The 18,485-nt window shown below is 46.2% G+C and overlaps 3 protein-coding genes across 3 annotated transcripts in view; 2 read left to right on the top strand and 1 right to left on the bottom strand.

Annotated features, from left to right (window-relative positions):
- Positions 1-18,485, bottom strand: part of ZNF433 (zinc finger protein 433) — an 83,074-nt gene that overhangs the window by 64,232 nt on the left and 357 nt on the right. The gene's annotated exons all lie outside the window — the stretch shown is intronic.
- LOC117074218 (zinc finger protein 625-like) lies at positions 2-1,217 on the top strand. Its single transcript, XM_033195432.1, has one exon. The coding sequence runs from the start codon at positions 471-473 to the stop codon at positions 1,020-1,022; it is 552 nt and encodes a 183-aa protein (XP_033051323.1). The 5' UTR covers positions 2-470; the 3' UTR covers positions 1,023-1,217.
- Positions 13,098-18,485, top strand: part of LOC117074210 (zinc finger protein 878-like) — a 79,945-nt gene continuing 74,557 nt past the window's right edge. The window contains exon 1 of the mRNA XM_033195413.1: positions 13,098-13,311. Coding sequence (XP_033051304.1) covers positions 13,309-13,311 — 3 coding nt within the window. The 5' untranslated portion in view covers positions 13,098-13,308. The remainder of the gene's footprint in view (positions 13,312-18,485) is intronic.

Here is an 18,485-nt window from a genome sequence, read left to right as displayed (position 1 = left end):
TCAGATCTGCCTCACACCTTCAAATGCATGAAAGGACTCACACTGGAAAGCAACTGTATGAATCTAAACAATGTGCAAAAACCTTTGGATCTGTCAGAAACCTTCAAATTCATGAAAAGACACACACTGGAGAGAAACCCTATAAGGAATGTGGAAAAGCATTCAACAATTTCTCTTCCTTTCAAATACATGCAACGATGTATAGAGGACAGAATGCCTATGAATGTAAAGAGTGTGACAAAGCATTCACATCTGCCAAGATCCTTCGAGTACATGCAAGGACACACACTGGAGAGAAACCCTATGAATGTAAGGAATGTGGGAAAGCATTCAATTATTTTTCTTCTTTGCATATACACAAAAGGGTGCACACTGGAGAGAAGCCATATAAATGTAAGGATTGTGGGAAAGCATTCGGTTTGCCTGGTTCTTTCGTAGACATAAAAGGGCTCACACTGGAGTGAAACCCTATGAATGAAAGCAATGTGGCAAAGCCTTCACTTCTTCTGGTTCCTTTCAGTGTCATAAAAGGATTCACACTGGAGAGAAACCCTATGAGTGTAAGCAGTGTGGTAAAGCCTTCATTTCTTCCACTGCCATTCGTAGACATGAAAGGACTCACACTGGAGAGAAACCCTATGAGTGTAAGCAATGTGGAAAAGCCTTTATTTCTTTCAGTTCCATTCGGTACCATGAAAGGACTCACACGAGAGAAACAGTATGAGTGTAAGCAATGTGGTAAAGCCTTCATGTCTTCTACTGCATTTCAGTATCATGAAAAGACCCACACTGGAGAGAAACCCTATGAATGTAAGCAATGTGGGAAAGCCTTCATTTCTTCCAGTAGCCTTCGATATCATGAAAGGACTCACACTGGAGAGAAGCCTTACGAATGTAAGCAGTGTGGTAAAGCCTTCAGATCTGCCACTCAACTTCAAATGCATAGAAAGATTCATACTGGAGAGAAACCCTATGAGTGTAAGCAATGTGGGAAAGCCTACAGATCTGCCTCACAACTTTGAGTACAGAAAGGACTCACACTGGAGAGAAACCCTATGAATATAAGCAATATGGGAAAGCCTTCAGATCTGCTAAGAACCTTCAAATACAGACAATGTAAACAAATGTTTATAGCAACTGCCTACTAACGTTATTCTCTATTTGTTGTTGTTTGAGATGGAGTCTTGCTCTGTTGCCCAGGCTGGAGTGCAGTGGCGTGATCTTGGCTCACTGTAAGCTTCACCTCTGGATTCAGGCAATTCTCCTGCCTCAGCCTCCTGAGGAAAAAGATGCCTGGGATTACAGGTGTGCACGACTACGCTTGGCTAATTTTTATATTTTTAGTAGAGATGAGGTCTCACCCTATTGACCACACTGGTCTTGAACTCCTGACCTGAAGTGATCCACCTGCCTCAGCCTCCCAGAGTGCTGGGATTTCAGGCATGAGCCACTGCACTCAGCTGTTATTCTCTATTTAGTTAATTGAGAAGCCGTAATAAAATATCTTAGTGCCATCACGCATTAGATCAAGTTTGTGTTACCACATTACTTTTTGAACATTGTGAGTCAATATTACTAAGTGGACAAAATCCCAGACATCTTTTTCCTCATGTAAATTTTAATTTTCATGCTTATATACTTAGAACATTTATCTTGATCCTAATTTTTTGTTCGTTCATAATACCAAAAGTTATCTCACGTTTTTCAGAGTGACTTTGTGCCAAAAACCCTCAGTAGCATACCTGTCATCAAAGAGGGTATAGTTCACAAAACGACTTACACTAGAGGAAAACCATATGACTATAAGCCATGTGGAAAGCCTCTCTCCCTATTCATTTCTTTCTTTTTTTTTTTTTTTTTTGAGATGGAGTCTTGCTCTGTCGCCCAGGCTGCAGTGCAGTGGTTCGATCTTTATTCACTGCAAGCTCTGCCTCCTGGGTTCACGCCATTCTCCTGCCTCAGCCTCCTGAGTAGCTGCGACTACAGGCTCCCCCCACCACACCCAGCTAATTTTTTTTTTTTTTTTTTTCAGATGGAGTCTCAGTCTGTCGCCCAGGCTGGAGTGCAGTGGCGCCATCTTGGCTCACTGCAAGCTCTGCCTCCCGGGTTCACGCCATTCTCCTGCCTCAGCCTCCCGAGTAGCTGGGACTACAGGCGCCCACCACCACACCTGGCTAATTGTTTGTATTTTTAGTAGAGATGGGGTTTCACCGTGGTCTCAATCTCCTGACCTCATGATCCGCCCGCCTCGGCCTCCCAAAGTGCTGGGATTACAGGCGTGAGCCACCGCGCCCGGCCCAGCTAATTTTTTTGTATTTTTTTAGTAGAGACGAGGTTTCACTTAGCCAGGATGGTCTCGAATTCTTGACCTTGTGATCCGCCTGCCTCAGCCTCCCAAAGTGCTGGGATTACAGGTGTGAGCCACCATGCCTGGCCTCTTAGTCCTAACTTTTCATTCACTCATCGTACCAAAAGTTAACTCATAATGTTCTCAGTGACATCTTGCCAAAGACCACCAGTACCATACTTGTTGTCAAAGAGGGTGTAATATCGTAATAAATATGACCAAAAGCCATAAATGACAGTGAAATATATGAGAATTACAAATGAGTCACATTACTGAAAAAAATTTGCTCAGTTTGATAATTTGAAATATGTTTTCTTCTATACTATTCTGAGACATGGTTACAGAGTGCCCTTGTTTTGTCTTGATCCGTCGTGGTCACTGAAGAGCATTGTCTCACACTGCAGGTGTATGATATGTGTCTTTCCAATGGCATAAGACTTGGCCTTGTGGCCAGGCACGATGGCTCATGCCTATAATCCCAGCACTTTGGAAGGCTGAGGTGGGCAGATCGCCTGAGTTCGGGAGTTCGAGACCAGCCTGACCAACATGGAAAAACGTTTCTACTAAAAATGCAAAAATTAACTGGGTATAGTGGCATATGCCTGTAATCCCAGCTACTTGGGAGGCTGAGGCAGAAGAATCACTTGAACCCAGGAAGTGGAGGTTGCGGTGAACCAAGGTCACGCCATTGCACTCCAGACTGGGCAACAAGATTGAAACACCGTCTCAAAAAACAAACAGAAAAAAGACTTGGCCTTGTAGTGAGAGGAGGCAGCTCCTGGACTTCTAGAGCCATTTTTGCCTTACCTTTTTTTTTTTTTTTTTAACTCCTGAGTAGCTGGGATTACAGGCACTTGCCACCACACTGGGCTAATTTTTATATTTTCAGTAAAGACAGGGTTTCACCATGTTGGTCAGGCTAGTCTCGGACTCCTGACCTCAGGTAATCCACCCACCTCAGCCTCCCAAAGTGCTTTTTCATGAAGCAAGGTCATATAACAAAACAGGAAAAATCCTTCAAGATAAATGAACTTTAAATTTTCCTCAGAAAAACGTGTAATTCACACCTGACCCAGCAGTTCATCATCCAGTTTTTGTTTCGTTTTGTTTTCTTGAGATGGAGTCTCGCTTTTGTTTCCCAGGCTGGAGTGCAATGGTATGATCTTGGCTCACTGCAACCTCCACCTCCCGGGTTCAAGTGATTCTCTTGCCTCAGCCTCCCGAGTAGCTGGGATTACAGGCCTGCACCACCACACCTGGCTAATTTTGTATTTTTAGTAGAGACGGGGTTTTACCATGTTGGGCAGGCTGGTCTCAAACTCCCAACCTCAGGTAATCCACCCGTCTCAGCCTCCCAAAGTACTGGGATTACAGGCATGAGCCACTGTGCCCAGCCTATCATCCAGTTTTTTTTGCAGTATGACAATGTTTTATTTGGAAACATTTACTGATTTTGGGCCAGACACGGTTGTTGTTCAGGCCAGGGTATAATGGTGGGATCACAGCTCATAGCATCCTTAACTCTTGGACTCAAGTGATTCTCTCGCCTCAACCTCTAGCATATGTAGGACTACAAGCATATACCACCATGCCCAGGTAACTTTTCTTTTCTTTTTTTTTTAAGATGGAGTCTACAGTCTCCACCTCCTAGGTTCAAGCGATTCTCCTGCCTCAGCCTCCCAAGTATCTGGGATTACAGGAACTTGTCACCATACCTGGCTCATTTTTGTATTTTTAGTAGAGATGAGGTTTCACCATGTTGGCCAGGATGGTCTCAAACTCCTGGCCTCAAGTGATCCAACCACATCGGCCTCCCAAAGTACTGGGATTATAGGTGTGAGCTGCCATGTCCTGCCACCTTTTAAAATTTTTCTGTGGAGATGTGATCTAACTGTGGTTCCAGGCTGTTCTTCAACTTTTAGCCTCATGCAATTCTCCCTCAGCCTCACAGTGCTAGGATTATAGGCTTGAGCCACTTCAAACAGCCAAATTTAACTTTTACTGTGGTGTTGAAAGGGATTTTTAATGTATTTTTTCTTTTTTTTTTTTTTTTTTGAGATGGAGTCTGGCTCTCGCCCAGGCTGTTAGTGCAGTGGTGAGATCTCGGTTCACTGCAGCCTCCACCTCCCAGGTTCATGTGATTCTCCTGCCTCAGCCTCCAAAGTAGCTGGGATACAGGTGGCCAACACCACGCCTGGCTAATTTTTGTATTTTTAGTAGAGATGGAGTTTCACCATGTTGGCCAGGCTAGTCTCGAACTCCTGACCTCAAGTGATCCACCCATCTGGGTTTCATGAAGTGTTGGGATTACTGGCGTGAGCCACCGCACCTGGCCTTTGTATATACCTTTTTTGTATTACTTTGACCATGGTAGGACATATCCAATGGGGAAATGATCTAAAAGGCCAAGGCGGGAGGATCACAAGGTCAGGAGTTCGAGACCAGCCTGGCCAATATGGTGAAACCCTGTCTCTACTAAAGATACAAAATTAGCCAGGCGTGGTGGTGGGCGCCTGTAATCCCAGCTACTTGGGAGGCTGAGGCAGGAGAATCTCTTGAACCTGGAAAGCAGAGGTTGCAGTGAGCCGAGATCGTGCCAGTGCACTCTAGCCTGGGAGACACAGCAAGACTCCGTCTAAAAAAAAAAAGGTTAAATTTAATTTTTGACAACCACTCTAAGAAGCAACTCAAGTTTATATGGAAAGAGAAGTATATCACTCATGAACAAGTAACTGGTAAATAAGATGGAATTATGGCTTCTGTGTGATACTCTATTGTTAGGCAAGCACAAGCTCTTTATAAAAGCCCTGTTATATGTAACTGCATCAAACATCATGTGACTGCATTACTTGGTTTCCTAAGGACAGTTTATTATTCCTTTATCCCAGTATAATTTTGCATAACCATCACTCTCTTTGTTATGGGTATCTATGCTTAAAGAATAAGCTAAATGAGGTTTTGTAAATTGAATGATATTTTTAGCAAAGTGTTGGACTTTGTCAATTACTATGCCTGATATCAATGTGTCTTATCTGACTATATCACTCCTAAAAATTTCACTGCGGGCTGTGGTCCCTGGGTTTCCTGAGGATTGATTGCCCATTCCCATTCCTGTAGATGAGTGCACAATGGTATAAGACTTTCCTGTAACACATTATAGTCTTCAGAGGTTAACATGATGTCATCAATATAATGAAACCAGGGCCAGGTCAGATGGCTCACGCCTGTAGTCCCAGCGACTCAAGAGGCTGATGCGTGAGAATCACTTCAGCCCAGGCGTTCAAGGCTGTACTGAGGTATGAGTGCATCACTGCACTCCAGCCTGAGTGACACAGCAAGACCCTGTCAAATTAAATTAGATAGATAGATAAAATAATAAATAATGAAATAAAATTTAAAAATATATATATATATATTTAAACCATGAAAGATGACAGGAATGGGAACGAAGACAAGACTCTAGCCAACATTCTGTGACAAATCCTAGGACTTTGGAGATAACCCTGGAGCAACCCTTGAATGGCAGCCGACTCACCAGGGCGTCTTTCTGGATTTCCATGGATTAAAACACATTCTACCGTAGCATCTACTAATGTGACAGTCTTCTCTTTATTTTGGAGGACCAATAAGTGGAGAGCTGAACATGAACCCTTTTATTCCAGTAGCGTCCTGGCAGGGTAAAAACAAATTGGTCTTGTGATTATTTAGAGAGAGGAATGCTGAAAAAAAAATCAGCTAAATCTAACACTGTGATGCATCCCCAGCACGGACACTATGTGATCAGCTACCTGAGTAATGGGAACTACAGGATGTATGGATGGGGTTACCTTGGTCAATTCCTGATAATCAACAGTCATCCACCAGGTACTGTTTGGTTTGTGTTCAGGCCAGAGAGACTGTTAAATGAGCTTGAGCTGGGTGGATAATGTGTTCCACTTGCCAGTTCCTCAATAATTGCAGTTATTTCTTTTTCTTTTCTTTTTTTTTTTTTTTGAGACGGAGTCTCGCTCTGTCGCCCAGGCTGGAGTGCACTGGTGCAATCTCGGCTCACTGCAAGCTCCGCCTCCCATGTTCACGCCATGCTCCTGCCTCAGCCTCCTGAGTAGCTGGGACTACAGGTGCCCAGCACCACGCCCAGCTAATTTTTTTTGTATTTTTAGTAGAGACAGGGTTTCGCCATGTTAGCCAGGATGGTTTTGATCTCCTGACCTCGTGATCCACCCGCCTCAGCCTCCCAAAGTGCTGGGATTACAGGCATGAGCCACCGCGCCCAGCCTAGTTGCACTTATTTCATCATGTCCTCCACAGCCCCCCTGCCCAAAATAATTTGTACTATTTATTTATTTTTGAGATGGAGTCTTGCTCTGTCGCCCAGACTGGAGTGCAGTGGCGTGATCTCGGCTCATTGCAATCTCCGCCTCCTGGGTTCAAGCTATCAGCCTCCTGAGTACCTGGGACTATAGACATGCACCACCACGCCCAGCTAATTTTTGTATTTTTAGTAGAGATGGGGTTTTGCCATGTTGGCCAGGCTGGTCTTGAACTCCTGACTTCAGGTGATCCACCCGCTTCAGCGTCCCAAAGTGCTGGGATTACAGGTGTGAGTCACCGAGCCCAGCCTAATAATTTGTGCTCTTTAAACTTGACAACCTGCCTAGGAGCAGAAAGCTATTCAGTTTCCCATTTTGCCTCTCCCCTGAGAACAGCCTTTACTACAGCACCTTCAGGCTGAATTCTCCCACTCAAGTTTGCAAAGTCTTTCCTAACAATATCCATGCCTAAAATGTTTTCTAAAATAGGGATAATAAATGCCATATATGGGTTGGGGAGCTTCCCCAATACCTAGATGTATTAAAGTCCTTTTCATCTGGGTCGTTTGTCCTCCATAACCATCAATGGCAGCCCACTGACCAGGATTTGTTTCTGGATTTCCAGAGATGAAAGTACATTCCACCATGCAATAGGATTACAGACTATTACTAAGCTAATAGTCTTCCCTTTATTTGGGGGGCAACAGGAAATGGTGAGCTTGATATGGGACCTCTGGTTTCCCCCTACTGCTTGAACATGGGGTTGACCTTGCCCCAGTCCTAATCTCTGAGCCGTGGTGGAACCCACCGCTGGTAGAGTGGGACAATAAAATGAAAGATGGAGTCATCTTCCTCTTGTTCCGTAGGGGCAGAAGGGAAGGGATGAAACTGCAGTTTAGGCTGTGGTTTCCACCATAAGGGTACTAATAAAGTCTTAGGTTGTTTGTCTTTCTTTTCAGGGTATTTCTGCCCCCCAAAAATGATGCCACATTTGCTCATGGGTGACTCCTATTGGTCCCTTTCCCTAGCTCCTCTTTCTGTTGATTTTTCTTTTTTCCCTTTGTTAGCCCTTTTTGGATTACCGAGTTTACCCTGTTCCTGGGTTTCTAAATTTCTCCAAATCTGCAGTGCTTCTCCCACATCATATACATCTTGTCCCACTGTAGGACTCGAGAAAGATAGCAAAGGGCCATGCCATTCCTCTGGTGCACCCTGAAGCACTTTTTTTATCTGGGCAGTACAAACTGCTTTACTGGTCCCAAGGAATGCCAATGGCTTGCCTCCTTCCTCAACCTCCAGGAAGCCCCAATGTTAGAGAATCACCAGGTTCATATATACACTGTGCAGTAACAGACCAATACACGGAGACAGCAAAATTGCAGCACAGAAAGAGTTTCATGATCACGGGGTGACCCAGCAAGCAGATGGGAAGGGCCCTCAAATCCAACTCCCCAAAAAGTTCTGGGCTGGATTTTTTGTTTATTGGGCTAGTCAACTGAAGCAGTGAGAGTGAAGAAGAAACAAAGACATCTGTAACTGGTTGTGATCAATTAGTTGTAAACATCACTGCACTTGGACCCACCCTAGGCTGGGATTTTTAAGGGGATTGTGGCATGCAAGAGGCTGAAAAATTGGGGTTGTTGATTGTTTGAGGTACAGGGGATTAAATCATCAGGATGTAAAAACTACCTTCTTTGGTGAGTCAACTACTACTGGGGTCCTTCAGAGCAGCTGAAGTCAGTAGTTTCACTGTTAGGTGGGACCTGAAATAATATCTCAAAGGGAAAAATTAACATTTTTTAATGTTCAAGTTTTTATAGAGCGGTTAAGGGGAATTATCATCTAGGGTTTACAGGATTCTAGGACACTAGGCATGGTGGCTCACACCTCTAATCCCAGCACTTTGGGAGTCTGAGGCGAGTGAATTGCTTGATCCCAGGAGTTTGAGACTACTCTGGGTAACGTACTGAGACCCCATCTCCATTTAAAAAAATAAAAAACAAAACTTTGAGGAGGGGTCAGAGAGCAAGCTGACCTAATCATTAATTCTGAATGTGCAGCACGCTTTGTTTGTTTTGATTTTCTCCCTCCCATCATCATTGATTAATTTGACAAAATTTATCAGGGCCTCTTCCATTGACTTCCAGGAAGTCATCTCTTCTGGTAAATCTTCAGTAGGCCAAGCATCTCTTCTGGCTAAAATGATCTAGTCCATAAGGGAATACCATCACACTCTGTGTCCCACAATTTGATGAGCCAAGTGGTCAGGGGAATCCCCAGGTAGGATGGTTTCTTTTCTTTTCTTTTTTTTTTTTTTGAGATGGAGTTTCACTCTGTTGTCTAGTTTGGAGTACAATGGTGCAATCTCAGCTCACTGTAACCTCTGCCTCCTGGGTTCAAGTGATTCTTCTGCCTCAGCCTTCTGAGTAGCTGGGATTACAGATACACACCACCATGTCCAGCTAATGTTTTGTATTTTTAGTAGAGATGGGGTTGGCTGGGCGCAGTGGCTCAAGCCTGTAATCCCAGCACTTTGGGAGGCCGAGACGGGCAGATCACGAGGTCAGGAGATCGAGACCATCCTGACTAACACGGTGAAACCCCGTCTGTACTAAAAAATACAAAAAACTAGCCGGGTGAGGTGGCGGGTGCCTGTAGTCCCAGCTACTCCGGAGGCTGAGGCAGGAGAATGGCGTAAACCCGGGAAGCGGAGCTTGCAGTGAGCTGAGATCCGGCCACTGCACTCCAGCCTGGGTGACAGAGCCAGACTCCGTCTCAAAAAAAAAAAAAAAGGCCGGGTGCGGTGGCTCAAGCCTGTAATCCCAGCACTTTGGGAGGCCGAGATGGGTGGATCACGAGGTCAGGAGATCGAGACCATCCTGGCTAACACGGTGAAACCCCGTCTCTACTAAAAAATACAAAAAACTAGCTGGGCGAGGTGGTGGGCGCCTGTAGTCCCAGCTACTCGGGAGGCTGAGGCAGGAGAATGGCGTAAACCCAGGAGGCGGAGCTTGCAGTGAGCTGAGATCCGGCCACTGCACTCTAGCCTGGGCGGCAGAGTGAGACTCCGTCTCAAAAAAAAAAAAAAAAGAGAGATGGGGTTTCACCATGTTGGCCAGGCTAGTCTTGAACTCCTGACCTCAGGTGATTCACCTGCCTCGGCCTCCCAAAGTGCTGGGATTACAGGCGTGAACCACCGCTCCTGACCTTTTTTTTTTTTTTTTTTTTTTTGAGACGGAGTCTCGCTCTGTCACGCAGGCTGGAATGCAGTGGTGCAATCTCAGCTCACTGCAATCTCCACTTCCCAGGTTCAAGCAGTTCTACTGCCTCGGCTTCCCGAGTAGCTGGGACTACAGGTGCCTACCACCACACCTGGCGAATTTTTTGTATTTTTAGTAGAGATGGGGTTTCACCCTGTTAGCCAGGATGGTCTCAATCTCTTGACCTCCTGATCCATCCACCTCAGCCTTCCAAAGTGCTGGGATTACAGGCATGAGCCATGCCCAGCTTGGTTTCATTTTGTGGCACAGGCTGGAGTACAGTGGCCTGATCATAGTTCTCTGCAGCCTTGGACAACTGGGTTCAAGTGATCCTCCCACTGCAGCCTCTTGAGTAGCTTGGGACTACAGGCACAGGATACCTTACCAGGCTAATTTCTCTCTCTCTCTTTTTTTTTTTTTGAGATGGAGTGAAATGTTGCCCAGGCTGGAGTGAAATGGCACGAACTTGGCTCACAGCAACCTCCGCCTCCCAGATTCAAGTGATTCTCCTCCCTCAGCCTCCCGAGTAGCTGGCATTACAGGCATGTGCCACCATGCCTGGCTAATTTTGTATTTTATTAGAGACAGGGTTTCTCCATGTTTGTCAGGCTGGTCTGGAACTCCCGACCTCAGGTGATCCGCCTGCCTTGGCCTCCCAAAGTGTTGTGATTACAGGCATGAGCCACCGCGCCTGACCTTCTTTTTGTTTTTCGTTTGTTTTGTTTTTTTTATAGAGACAGGGTCTCGCTCTTTTGCCCAGGTTGGTCTTGCTCTGGTCAGGCTGGTCTCCAACTCCAGCTTCAAATGATCCTCTCCCCTTTCTCTGGTCAGACTGTCTCCAACTCCCAGCTTCAAGCGATCCGCTCCCCTTGGCTTCCCAAACTTCTGGGATTACATATGTGAGCCATGGCAACGGGCCTTCCAGGTATTTATTGAAAGGTTTTGTAACCTCTAAGAGTTCTGCAGCAGTATATTACCTGACAATGAGAGTCCCCTGCGTCCTTTCACTGCATGTTGCAGAAGTAGTTGTGCTTTCCCCTTTTGTTTGCATAGTAGGACAAGCATGTCAATGATCCTCATCCTCCTCTTCATCAATGACTTCTTCGTCATCAGTCTTCCTCTTCATAAATTGCCAAGGAATCCAAGTTCTCACAACTGAATCGGGCTTATTTATGATAGTATCAGCTATTATAAGTCTGCATCAGCTCCCACAGCTCCAAGCTCCATCAAGCCTGCCTCCTTTTTCTTCCCCACAGTCCTGTCCCAGAAGCCCCCAGCTCTGCTCGTCAGGTGCCTTAGGCTGTACAGCTGCACTGCTGCTGGGCCCAGGCAGCTATCTGTCCCTGCAGCCCCTTCCCCAACCCATTCCCAGCCCAGTCCCGCCCCACTGGTATCTCTAGTGTCCCTGACTGCTAGTGCCTCAGCCACTGCTGCCACCGCGATTTGGAAGTCTTTTAATGCAGTTAAAATATCTTAGTTTTTTCTCTCCCACTTTGTATGTACGTACAGGAGGAAAGCAGGGTTTCTGCTGGTGTTTTATTCACACAGTGGGATTGTAGGTGTTGGTCTCATGGAAGTGATCAATGGGGGAAAGAAGCAGGTGAATAACCTGCATGGGGCAGGAGAGCCGGAGACCAGCCTGGAGCCTGCAAAGGGAGGGAAATGGAGCTCCCTTGGGTGTTTCTGAGCAGCTCCAGGAGTGGATTCTGAGAATCTGCAGAGCTCTGGAACACAGGAGATCCAAGTGCAGATGCATTTGGGGTGGGGGACAGGGGGCATGCAGGGGGGGAGGTGTTCTGTCATTTCTGAGGTTGGACCTCAGGAGCCTGCAGCCATTTGGAGGGCAGTGTTTTTGGTTTTGGCATGCATAGGGTCACTGGGGTCAGGCTGTAATTTGTATATAGGAAGAAAATCTGTGAAGGTCAGTTTGAGAGAATTGTTTGAAACATCTCCTGGAGAAAGGGTTTATGAAGTTGACAGTTTATTTAGGTCAAAAGCTTAAACTGACCCCAAGGGATAGTTCCCTGCTGTTGAAAATGAAGTTCTGGCCGGGCGCGATGGCTCACACCTGTAATCCCAACACTTTGGGAGGCCAAGGCGGGCAGCTCACGAGGACAGGAGATGGAGACCATCCTGGCTAACAAGGTGAAACCCCGTCTCTACTAAAAATACAAAAAATTAGCCAGGCGTGGTGGCGGGGGCCTGTAGTTCCAGCTCCTTGGGAGGCTGAGGCAGGAGAATGGCGTGAATCCGGGAGATGGAGCTTGCCGTGAGCCGAGATGCGCCACTGCACTCCAACCTGGGGGACAGAGCGAGACTCCGTCTCAAAAAAAAAAAAAAAAAGAAAGAAAGAAAAGAAAATGAAGTTCTGGAAGGAGGGAGTGTTCCCCTTCTGTGAGGATAGATGGTAGATGTGTGAGGAAGCGTTGTCCATGCCTCATCCCCTATTCCTGTCCCCCTGGAGGACATCTGTCTCTCTTTCCTGGTCTAGTCGTGCCTGGCCTGGTCTCGGTTCCCCTTCTGCTCTAAGGCAAACAGATCGCCCCATCAGACACTGAGTCTGGAATCCCCTGCATACATCTGTGACCTGATGCAGGAGGAAGGAGCAGAGAAAGCCCATTGAGTGAAGGAGAGGTCAGTGCCCTTTCTCAAGTTCAGGAAAGAGGCCAGGCGCGGTGGCTGACGTAATCCCAGCATTTTGGGAGTCCGAGGCTGGCGGATCACCTGAGGTCAGGAGCTCGAGACCAACCTGACTAACATGGTGAAATCCTGTCTCTACTAAAAATAACAAAAATTAGCTGGGCGTGGTGGCAGGTGCCTGTAATCCCAGCTACTCAGGAGGCTGAGGCGGGAGAATCGCTTGAACCCGGGAGGCACAGGTTGCAGTGAGCCGAGGTCGCGCCATTGCACCTTCAGCCTGGGCGAGAAGAGCGAGATCCCGTCTCAGTTAATCAATTAATCAATCAATCATATATATATATGAAGTTCAGGAAAGTTTGGCGGAAATGCAAATATCCAAGGATCAGGGCACAGGGAGGGAGGTGGGCCTTAAAAAGGAAGTGAATAGAACCAGTCTGGCGCCGCAGGGCCCTATTATCCCCGGCTTCTGCAGTCACTCAGGGCTCAGAGGGCGAGGCTGGGCGCACGGTCCAATCAGGAGCGCCGGGGCGGGACCCTGACAACTGTTTTTGTTGGGAAGGAGACTGCGGCGCACGCCCGCGGTCTCTTTTGTTGTTGTGGTAACGACCGTTGGAACCCTCTTTCCGGCTCTATGAACTCTCGGCTCTGAGAGGCTCCAGGTTTCTCCGCCAGAGCTCCTGTCGCTCTGTCACCTGCGCTGTGTTCCTCTCTAGTCGCAGTAGCCCTGGGGAATAAAGTTGGGAGCTCAGACATGGTGAGTGTGTGGGGCCAGGCATCCTGAGGCGGGGGCGAAGGGCTGGTTAGAACCGGCTGTGGCAGGACCCGGACCTCCCCGCGGCGACTCCGGGGTCTGTGGGGCCGGCCGGCATCCCGGACCCGGGGCATCCTGTCTCGTCCCTGCGCAGCGACTCCGGCCCCGGCCCCGGAGCCCACTTTGGGCAGCTCCGCGCCCTCAGCCGCGGGTCTCCTCAGATTTTGCTGGGCCATGGAGAGGATCAAGGGGGGAATCCCGTCTCGGGTGTGGGGTTCTTGCGTCAGAAAAGCGGTAGTCTGTGGGGTCCCCAGTCGTCTTTTCTCCTCTTAAAAGTTAAAATGGCAGGGCGCGGTGGCTCACGCCTTTAATCCCAGCACTTTGGGAGGCCAAGGCAGGTGGGTCACCTGAGGTCAGGAGTTCGAAACCAACCTAACATGGAGAAACCCCGTCTCTACTAAAAATACAAAATTAGCTGGGCGTGGTGGCGTGTGCCTGTAATCCCAGCTACTCGGCAGGCTGAGGCAGAGTCGCTTGAACCCGGGAGGTGGAGGTTGCGATGAGCCGAGATCACACCACTGCACTCCAGCCTGGGTAACAAGAGCGAAACTCCACCTCAAAAAAAAAAAAGAAAGAAAAAACAAAGAAGCACTGATAAAAATTCAAGAGTTTGTGCAAATGAGAATTCATGAATGAGAAGCACGCAGTCATGGTGTGTGGTTTGTTACCAGAAACATGGAAATATTGCAGTTGCGTTGGATTTCAGGTGGGACTTTAGTGCACTGCACACACTTCAGTCTGATTACTTAAGGTTTTTCCCGCTGCCCACATGGACTGGTTTCCCCCTCCATTTTCGAAATCTGTGGTCTGCAGGGTCTCACATCTTCCCCGCTATGACCCCAGCCTAACTCTTTAAAGGCCTGCAGTAGCATCTTCCATTTTCAGTTCCCTTCTCATATTTCCAAACATTAACTTCTCCAATTCACAGTATTATCAATGATTTGTCCTTTTTTTTTTTTTTTTTAAGATGGAGTCTCAGTCACCCAGGCTGAAGTGCAATGGTGCGATCTCGGTCGCAGCAATCTCCACCTTCCGGCTTCAAGCGATTCCCTTGCTTCAGCCTCCCAGAGTAGCTGGGATTACAGGCGTCCACCACCATGCCCGGCTAATTTTTGTATTTTTAGTAGAGACACGGTTTCACCAGGTTGGCCAGGCTGGTCTCGAACTCCTGATCTGAAGTGATCCACCCACCTCGGCCTCCCAAAGTGCTGGGATTACAGGCGTGAGCCAGCGTGTCCGGCCTATTTGTTCTATATTATACAATATACTCATCCTTTCCTTCAAACAGATGAAATATTTTAATGGTTTCTTTTTTTTTTTTTTTTAACAGAACCATGGGTGACTTTTAAAAATATTTCTGTTCTATTTCTGAACATTTCACATAAGAGGAAAGTAGAAAATAACCTTGACACTCCAGTGAAAAAAAACCCTTGTTCCTTTCCTCCTGTTATCTTTCCTTAGGACACAAACACCTGCTCCAAATATCTTGCACTAAGGTTTTGTTACCTGAAAGAAGGTTGTGAGTGTGAGCTGTCCAGGTCCTTGGCATTTTGAACAAATAATTGAACAAAACGCACTAACAAAGTAACTAACGAAACACAGGAAGGAAGCAACGAAAGAAAAGCAGAGATTTATTAAAGGGAGAAAGCACTCCAAGATGGGAGTGGGCCCAGCAAGTGGCTCAAGGACTCAGTTACAAAGTTTTCTAGGTTTTAAGTACTCCTTTTGAGGTCCCTTTCGGCTACCCCTTCTCTTGATGTAGGATTTGGTCCTGGATGAAGGATTTGGTCCGTGGCTAATTAAAGGCTGAGGTTAATTGGTACCCTATGCAGATACACTTTTCTTTTCCATCTGAGAAGGTGGAAGGGGAAGGGTTGTAAAGAGAGAGTGGTCTTTGATCCCATGGGTGAGATAGGATTTTTCCTTTTGGTTTAGCTTTTGGAAGTTGGCATTAATTGGCTTTAGGGTCCCTGCCCCCAGACCCAGGTGTTTTCCTTTTGATCCAGCTTTGGGAAATCAGCATTTATTGGCCTTAGATTCCCTGACCCCAGACTTTGGTGTTTTTCCTTGATTCAGCTTTAGGAAGTCGGCACAAATTGGCCTTAAGTTCCCTGCCTCCAGACCCTATTCTCTTGCCTCAGTTCCCCTTTGGAAACTTTGTGGGGTGATGTGTCTTCAGGAGACCCCTCCTGTCTTTCCCTGGTATTGGGGTTTAGAACTGCCTGGGGCTACCCCAACATGCCCACACTTTCCATGTCTCTAGGAGGGTTTAGAGAGTATCACCCGTGGGGCCACTCTTCCCACAAGTTAGCGTGTGGTGTGGGGGTGGGGCCTCCAAAGGGAGCCACTGAATTTTCCGGGGTGAAAGGAGATGACTGGTACACTCTTCATCTAGTTAGCCAACTTCTTGCCATGCTCAGCTTTTCTCCTCCAACTCCAGTTTCCGTTACTTTGAAACGTGGCTGGTCAGCCAATTGGATGGTGCTATTGAAGGAAAAGAGAAATGATTCCTGTCATCTGGATTCTCTCAGACTAGTGAATGAGGAATATGATTCCACAGGACAATGAAAACCCAACCCAACAGGGTGAAGCAAATCAAAATGTATGTGGGGTACACAGTGCGGTGGGGAATGATACATACAGTGTTGACGAGAAATTGTCATTGAGCACCTCAGTGAGCAGGATGGCAGTAGGATTTTGACAACTACAAGTGTCATATACCCACCAGTTTTGTTTGTTTTTGTTTTTTGTTTGTTTGTTTTGAGACAGGATTTTGCTCTTGTTGCCCAGGCTGGAGTGCAGTGGCTGGATCTCGGCCCACTGCCGCCTCTGCCTCCTGGGTTCAAGCAACTCTCCTGCCTCAGCCTGCTGAGTAGCTGGGATTACAGGTGCTGGCTAATTTTTGTATTTTTAGTAGAGACAGGGTTTCACCATGTTGGCCAGGCTTGTCTTGAACTCCTGACCTCAGATAATCCACCTGCCTTGGCCTCCCAGAGTGCTGGGATTACCTGCGTGATCCCAGCCTGTAATCCCACACCTGACCCACCAGTCTTATTTATTTACTTATTTATTTATTTACTGAGATGGCGTCTCACTCTGTTGCCCAGGCTAGAGTGCAATGGTGTGATCTTGGCTCACTGCAGTCTCCGTCTCCCGGGTTCAAGTGATTCTCCTGCCTCAGCCTCCCAAGTAGCTGGGATTGCAGGTGACTGCCACCATACCTGGATAATTTTGTATTTTAGTAGAGATGGGGTTTCACCATGTTGGTCAGGCTTTTCTCGAACTCCTGACCTCAGGTGATCTACCCACCCACCTTGACCTCCCAAAGTGCTGGGATTACAGGCGCAAGCCACTGTGCTCGGCCTATACCCAACAGTCTTATACAGAAGAGTTTCACTGCCCTAAAAATCCCTTTTGCTTCATGTAGTCATCACACTTCCCTCCCTCTCTTCTACTAACCCCTTAATCCCTTTGCACAACCGATGATTTTGTAGCCTCTAGAGTTTTGCCTTGTCCAGAATGTCATGTACTTGGAATCATGTTGTAAGTAGCCATTTCGATCTGTTCATTTCATGTAAAAATACGCATTTAAAGTATCTTTGTGTCTTTGTGGCTTGATAACAGATTTATTATTTCTTTATTTTACAAAATTTTAAAGAGATGGGGTCTCACTATGTGTTGCCCAGTGTAGTGGGCGGATCATGAAGTCAGGAGATCGAGACCATCCTGGCTAACACAATGAAACCCCGTCTCTACTAAAAAAAAAAAAAATACAAAAAATTAGCCGGGCGTGATGGTGGGCGCCTGTAGTCCCAGCTACTTGAGAGGCTGAGGCAGGAGAATAGCGTGAACCCGGGAGGCGGAGCTTGCAGTAAGTGGAGATTGCGCCACTGCACTCCAGCCTGGGTGACAGAGTGAGACTGTCCCAAAAAAATAAATAAATAAAAATAAAAGTAAATAAATAATAAAATAAAAAATAAAAATTACATTTGGCCAGGCATGGTGACTCATTCCTGTGATCTCAGCACTTTGGGATTTACCCTATACCTATTTGGGCACACAAATCCTATAGCTGGAGGTAACCCCCTTAGAGAGAGAGGAGAATCATGGAAGTTAGGAGTGGTAATTTATTACATATGTAGATAATAATAATGTTTTGTGTATATTAGGTTAAATAGTATAAATATTGTAATTGCTAGATTTACATAAATTGATAGGTTTAGGATTGTGAAAGAAGGATTAGATGGTAAAATTGTGATTATTCAATTTGTTGTGAGCAATTGCCTAATAGGCCAAGATATTTCAGAGTTGTTTGGTTAAGGCCCCCTTAACCAATCTCCCATAGTGTTGCAATCTCCCATAGTATGCTTAAGTCTGTTGATGGGTAGACTTGAAATAAAATGGAGATTGGTGCTAGTTTTTGTCATGTAAGGAGAATTACACTTGATATTAGTGAGACCCCTTGCATTACTTCAGAAGTAAAAGGGGGATAGTCCTAATTTTATCAACAGTGCTATGATAATTCTAAGGGATGCTGTTTGGTTTAGGGCTTTTGTGATTGTTCATTGTCTGGAGTGTATCATATTGTTGATGATGACTACTAGGATCTACTAGGATTAGAGATGCTGTTGCTTATATAAGGAACTACTTCGGTGGTGACTTCTGTGGAGCAGGCACTTTTTCAGTTAGAATGGAGATAATGGCTAGCATATTTCTAACCTCATTCCGATTAGGAGCCAATGTGAGTCCATTATTGTAGTCACAGTCTCTGTGAAAATAGTATAAAAAGAATAGTGAGGAGATGTAGGGGATGAATTTGAATGGGAAGAATATAAACCAGCATTTTCAAGGTATGGGCTGGGTAGCTTATTTAACTGACCCTACTGTAGGATATGGTGTCCTAGGTACCATGGAGAATCTGGAATTCTCAGGAGTGGCTTCAGTTCCTACAGTTCTAGTAATAAGAAGGTTTAAACCTCCATAATTTGTTCTATTAAAGTAACCATTTTATCATACATATTTTTTATGTTTGTGGTGGGATACTAGATATTAGGATGGGCATTGAGATATATCATACACACAGGGCTCATGTCTGGGGTAAACAGTTTTTTCACAGA

The sequence above is a fragment of the Trachypithecus francoisi genome, unplaced genomic scaffold, assembly GCF_009764315.1.
Source record: "Trachypithecus francoisi isolate TF-2019V2 unplaced genomic scaffold, Tfra_2.0 Lachesis_group5, whole genome shotgun sequence".
NCBI lineage: Eukaryota > Metazoa > Chordata > Mammalia > Primates > Cercopithecidae > Trachypithecus > Trachypithecus francoisi.
Note: the sequence above shows the minus strand (reverse complement) of the source record. Positions and strands in the feature narration are given on the sequence as shown.

Bases quoted from the DNA above. Each gene is read 5' to 3' on its own strand.
- LOC117074218 (XM_033195432.1), top strand. From the start codon at position 471: ATGAATGAAAGCAATGTGGCAAAGCCTTCACTTCTTCTGGTTCCTTTC.